This window comes from Triticum dicoccoides, chromosome 1B (assembly GCF_002162155.2).
Source record: "Triticum dicoccoides isolate Atlit2015 ecotype Zavitan chromosome 1B, WEW_v2.0, whole genome shotgun sequence".
Taxonomy (NCBI): domain Eukaryota; kingdom Viridiplantae; phylum Streptophyta; class Magnoliopsida; order Poales; family Poaceae; genus Triticum; species Triticum dicoccoides.
Genome location: NC_041381.1, coordinates 542,284,109 through 542,290,662, shown reverse-complemented (window position 1 = coordinate 542,290,662; position 6,554 = coordinate 542,284,109). Strand labels below are relative to the sequence as shown.

At 45.6% G+C, this 6,554-nt stretch overlaps 1 protein-coding gene across 1 annotated transcript; it reads right to left on the bottom strand.

The window, feature by feature from the left end:
- Positions 1 to 3,053: 3,053 nt before the first annotated feature.
- Positions 3,054 to 6,448, bottom strand: LOC119350575. The gene is made up of 3 exons (XM_037618333.1): positions 5,512 to 6,448; positions 4,416 to 4,532; positions 3,054 to 3,529 (listed from the first exon to the last, which is right to left on the bottom strand). Exons 1-2 carry the CDS (start codon positions 6,446 to 6,448, stop codon positions 4,441 to 4,443), a joined length of 1,029 nt encoding a protein of 342 aa, XP_037474230.1. The 3' UTR covers positions 3,054 to 3,529; positions 4,416 to 4,440.
- Between the last annotated feature and the right edge of the window lie 106 nt (positions 6,449 to 6,554).

Sequence of the window (6,554 nt, the reverse complement as noted above, 5' to 3'; positions counted from 1 at the left end):
AAACGAAAAAAGAAACCAAAAAGGAAACAAGAACATTTTTAGACCAAAGTTAGAAAGAGAAAACAATTTTAAAAATTCCAAACAAATTTCAAAATTGAACACTTTTTTAATACGTGAGCAAAAGTTGAATACGTGAAGAAAATCTAAAACGAATATATTCACAAATTCATGAACATTTTTGGAAAATTGCAAACAATTTTTGAAACGGAAACATTTTTTGAAATCGCGAACATTTTTTTTAAAGTTGTCAAAATTTTGAACAAAAACATTCTGAACAATTTTGTTAACTCAAAATATTTTTTGAAAATTCCGAACATTTTTTGATAAATGCATACAGTTTTTGAATTTATGAACAAAATTTGAAAACATGAAGATTTTTCAAATTTTGAACATTTTTGTAAAAGCGCGAACATTTATTGAGAGAGAAAACATAAACTTGAAAGACAAAAAAGAAAAAAGAAAAGAAAAAGAAAAAGAAATAGAAAAAGAAAGGAAAATAAAAAACCGGTTCCGGAACCTTCTAGAAGGTTCCCCAAACCGAAAAAAAACAGCTGGGAACCTCTAGAAGGTTCCCAAAACCGGGAGTGCTGGAACAGTTAAACGGGCTAGCCCGTTGCGTCGCTGCTCGGTCCCTCGCCTGTGCGAAGCGCCGGCAGTTTGACGCAACGAGCGGCAAATAGGATATTCCTCATTCGGTGGGTCGATCGCTGGTACCACACGTGTGGGCGATGTTCTCCCCACCTAAAACGTGTGGAGGATATCAGGGTCTAAATTTTAACCCAAGCTTTCTTAAGCTATCTTATGACCACTGGTAAATATATCAACCCCAACTCCTATATAAGTTTTTTCAAACTAAAAATTTGAATAGAAACCAACCAAATTAAATGTGGATGAAAACCTCATAAAAAATCTTGGAAATAAAATTTTAGGATAATTATTCAAATGTCTAGGCTCTAGGATAAGTTAGTAGACACCCTTTTGTGTCGATGAATAATTTTACGCCGATCTTACGAGCTATATGTAGTCGTGAACTACCGTACAGAGAAGGGTGGTATCTAAAGGGATCTCGTCGGTGATGAAGATGACAAAGTGATTTTACCTAGGTTCAAGCCTCGGGATTGGGAACAGCCCCTGTCCCCAACCGTAATCGAGAGCACCGGTGATATTCAGGGGAATGGGAGGGGGGGTGAGAGAAATCCGGGAGCAAGTTCACAGACAAGGTCGAGATCCATTCGTCACCCACTCCTCCACAGCCGCCGCTACATTATCCTTCATCTCCATAACTACTCATCATTAGGGTAACCCTGGGTGCTCCAAGATTCCACCATAATTCACGAGATTGTAAGAATAGTTTTTAACTTCAGCTTAAAGACCATTCTACAATGTCTCTTATGTTCATGGCAATTGCAACACGTGAGTATTGCCCTCAGGCTAAGGGCGGAGGTAGTCTCACAACCCACGTATGTGTTGGTGGGATCCAAGATGTGCATGGTTACTTCCCAGATGAGCCTTTTCTTTCGTTCTTCTATAAGTCGATTTTTTTGCCATGATGCGCCTTTGTTTTCTTCTTCTCTATGTCGATTAGGTTTGCCATGTTGAATACGTGTTCCTCTCGAGAAACGTGCGATATAAAGAAAACTCGGGGTTCTCCTGTCCCTGACGCTGGAACCCTAGCCGCCGCCAGGAGACCAATCTTCCAGCGCCGTCCTCCGGCGGCTCCCCTCCGGCGGCGACCTCGGTCGTCAGTGGTGAGGGAGCCGCCGGATCCACGCATGTGGATCGTTTTTACTCTCTCGTAGTTTAGATTTTTAGGCTGTTCATCGTCTTCGTTTCGGCGGCAACGATGACAGTGCTGAATAAAGATTCTTCGGATCCTTCCTTGACAAGGCCATCGGTCCTATGGTTGGGGATGGATTTGGAAACCAGTCTGTTCAAGCAAGGATGGCGTAGCGGCGGCGGCATCCTCGTGATGGACATGTGTCCTCGGGCTCCGCCGTTGCGACGACGTTTGCTCCAGCGTCGGCGCGGAGTTTGGGAGGTAGTCCAGGAGCGGATGCAGATTGTGGTCTGCATCGATGACATCTGGAAGACGGAACATGTGCTGGGTTCGTGGTTCGTGGATGGCAGGTATGGTTTTCTTCTGCGACGTCTTAGTCGCGGTGGGGTGCCAGATCTGGAGTTCGATGGTGTGTCCAGGGTGTTGCCCCGGTCTGATTCGTTCAACGGTAAGGGCTTCACTTTTGGTGAGCCACCTTGGAGATCCGCAAAGCTGCATATCAGCGATGGAGCCGCATCGAGCTCGGGTGAGGAGGTGATCCATCATTCTTTTCTTCGGTGGCTGCTGTCGTGGTGCCGGAGGCAGGTGATGGGCGTTGGTGTCAAGCTCAGAGATGTTTTGCTAGCTTTTCAGTTTTGTCATGTCGGTCCTTACGTGACTTGTACTTTAATCTTTATGATATGAATGAGACACGTATTACCATAAAAAAAAGCCTTGCTAGGTCAGTCGCTCAAGTATGGCTCCCCAGGCCAACGCATATACGGAAAATACGGTAATACACGTCACAAGGATACAGACGTATGACTTTCCCTCGACACTAGGCACCCTCATCATTTACATTCAAAATTTTCTAGGCCAAGAGAAAGAGGAGTTTGCTCACTACTAGGACCAATAGTTTTACCCGCAAAAAAAAAGGACCAATAGTGGCCCCAAGTCATCCTCCTCCCAAACTCTACAAATTTTCAGTTGGCCAAGTATAAAAAAGAAGAAGAAAAAAGAGTTTTGACTTGTGGATCATCAGAATCTCTAGTTGAACGTATTGGAAAATCAATTCGCCAAACTGCGATTATGTAGAAAACAAAATCAGAATGTTAAAGCAGGGTTTTCATCCTAAAGCATGTACAGTCGACATGTACCATCTCTGCAGCTCGTCCTCAAGGCATCCTAACTGAAAAGGAAAAAAAAAACTGGCATGCACACTCCAAGAACAGCCACAGTTCACAACATATTTAAACCACTCCAAAATACCAATTGAGGTACATGCCAATGCCCAGGATGAAGCTTATCCCCAGATTCCAATCATCATTCCATAACAATGCCAGAGCACATTGGTTTAAGCTTACAAGCCCCGCCCATTCATTCAGTTCAAAGTAAGCATTCTCAAGTTAAAAACAAGATTTCAGATTCCAGATCAGTCTAGCATAATGATCCAGAATTCTAACTTCCAAAAGATATTAATTCATTTGAAGTTAAGAGGGCACGTTGCGTCATGTTATCATTAACTTCTGTTACATGTCGAATTGGCGAAGGAATCAACCATTGTACTGAATTCAACAGCGCACAAGTAAAGCCAAAATATGACAAACTTCTCGCCACAGTTTTTTGCCCGAACTGTGATTGAGGAAGTGCATCAGCAAATCCTAATATACCCAAACTTCTCAAGGAATTCCCCCCAAAATGAGATTTCAGAAAAGTACCACCATTAGTTTCCTAAACCTCCAAAATAACTCTGATCTGACAATTTGGAGTAACCTGCAAACCAAAATATAAACATGAGTTTCGTTGAGATCTGTGTCATGATTCTGAAATTTTTTGCATACTAGAGACATCAAAATACTGGCATGGAGAGAACACCTGACATAAACAAAAGATTTTTGTTCCTTTAGTTTCTTCATGGGCTCAATATAAACACACATAAACACAAACATGAGTTCAGAAGTACACAACAGCACAAACAGATTCCAGTTGATACTGCTTTAGAGCAATTACAAAATGAGATGCCATCTGCAGACTGCAAACATGCTTTGTTTACTCACTGTTGCAGCCAAAATCATGACATGGTCTTATGACAAAGTAGCTATTAAGTTTCATGCACTAACCAGAAGACCAAAAGTCCAAAACAGTTAGAGAAGGTTGGGCAATCCACCTGTACTTCAACACCCCCTCTAATGCATGACATGATAAGGCCTAAACGTGGATAGAAAGGGGTGAACCCAAGGTTGGGTAATCCACCTATACTTCAACACCCCCTTTAAATTCCGTTGAAGCGAGATTTGAACCCCAAGAGTAGTAGAGCCAAAAGGTCCAAACTCATGGAGAAAGTTGGGCAATCCACATATACTTCAACAGTAGCAAGAACAAGCAGCAAGTTTAGGCAAGATCATAAGATCAGTAGGTGTTAATAATATATTAATGATGAAAAACAATGGATCATGCATAACCCCTTTGATGTTTCACACTCCAAGTTTTAACTTTGTAATAATAAGTCATGTCTGGTGAATCAGAAAAGTGCACCACAAATCCACAATAGGATTTGGGCTGTGATGAATAATACTCCCTCTTCAAAATAAGCTAAAATCACGACATTTATTTTGGAACGGAGGGGGTGAAACAAGGAGAGCTAGTTATGAGAAAGTACCATAAGAAAGATTAGCCGGTGCACTTCATTTCAACAGTTCTATTTCGACATGCAAATTCTCCCTTTTGACAGTGTTTGGCGATACCTCACTTTTACGGGTGTTTTTCTTGCTCCAACCTGCAACAATGAAAGCAAGAACTTAAACAACACCTTATACATTTCTCTGCATAGCGTCAACGACTAGAAATGGCAAAGGAGAATTGAGATATTGCACAGATTACAGTAATTATGGATGAATAAAATGCATATAGACATACAAATATCTAATCAAACAAGTAAATAAATGAACATGTTCCCTAGTCTGCCCTGATACACAATATGGATGTGGTGGCATGAAAATTTCAGAAACAGGGATACGAACAACAATGCGCTGGTATAGAATATTAGAAATGTAGAAAAACCACTGAAATGATAATATAAGGCGGCACGCAAGCTCCATGGAACAGCATTGAGAGGGAAGGTGTGAACGGCAAGATGCCATCTAGCTCCCAGCAGCAATTATTGGGGAGGCATGTCTTGGTTGTGCGTGAGCGGAAGGCACAGACATGATTCCGATACTGAGAAGAGGATGCAGCAGGTACCACAACTCAACACAAAGATGATAGGCTGATATTTTCTCCATATATATAAAGGCAACAAAAGTAACAAAAAGGGAAGTCACAAGGGCCATGCGACGTAGCTGCTACTAGGATAAGAGGTGGCACGTTCTGGTGAGGTTTAAAGGGCAGCAGAACCAGGAGATGAACAGACTAGAACATACTCAGCCTTTCACTTGAGCTATATTCCATCCACTGCCTATTCTTCCTATCTACGCTTATTTTGTTTCTAGTATTGGTGGATCACAACAAAAAGACTCCAAACACTACCCTCCCTGAGCTCCCTCAAATTCACCTCAATTTCCCCCCACTTTTCCTAAATTCTATAGCACAATCTGTGCATGGGGAGGATTCTGCATGAACCTCCAAGGCTCCAAGCACATAATTTCACAAGACAAGTTAAAATGAAATGTATCCAATGGACCAATCTAACAGTTGTATAGTGATACTAGTATACTTGCTTTCACCACTTCCAGGACTCAAGCAAATGTGAATGTTACCTGCAGATGGAATTTGGCTCGATTCCAGCCACGTTGGGAGCACACATGGTAGTAGGGGGAGATCTGGTACAGCTATAGCTAGACCAGAAATCCCAGTTATCTTCTTAGTAACCATATCGACGCCTAGAATTTTGTCGCCGCAGGCAAGGTACACGATGTTAGCTTTCAGTGGGTTGATGGCGCCAATTGTCAGCATTTGCTCCAAGGGTGCCGAACAGAGGAGTGCATCATCCCAAATTGGAGCAAACGCCGTCTCATAGTCCAGCGTCCAGGAGCTGCCCCCGTCGTCCAGCGAGAACAAGCTGATCACATACGGCTTCTCCATGGAGACCTCAATGTAGCGCATCTTCCCCTCGCTGACCCCCATGCGCCGGTGGCTGCCCAATGTCTTCATCAATGTCTTCAACACCAGGCCATCCAGGTCGGGGAGAACGCTGCTTCTTGGCAGCTCGACGAACCGGAGCTCCGGACGGTCGCTGAGGGGGTCCACGGAGATGGCGCCCCAGCTCTCGTCGATCCACCACAGGCGGTCGCCGAAGGCCACCACGGCGTTGTCGATGTCCATCTTCCGCCCAGCGGGCAGCGGGGACGGCAAGCCGGCCACCATGTCCCACTTCCCCGTCTCCGAGAGGAACCGGCGCATGACGAAGCCCCCCTCATCCTCCTCCTGGCCTCCGCTGGCGGCGGCGACCTGGCCCGAGACGAAGCCGCCGTCGCCGGCCCCGGGGCGGCGCGGGTGGACGAGGTGGGCGGGGAAGGTGAGGCCGGCGACGGACGGGGGCTCGCAGTCGACAGCGCGGAAGGTCACGCCCGGCGCCGGCGCCCCGGACTCGTCCACCGACGCGCGCTGGATGAGGGCCCACGGCGGGCGCGAGCGGGTGCGCGCCGTGCAGAGGGAGCGGCGGAGGCCGGCCGCGACGGCCGCGGCGCCGGGCATGCGGCGGAGCATTCTGCTGCGGGTGGGGGTGGGGCCGCTCGGTGCCGGTGGGGTGGTGGCGGGACGTACGGCCTAGAGAGTGGAGTGGAGGAGGGTTTTTGGAGTG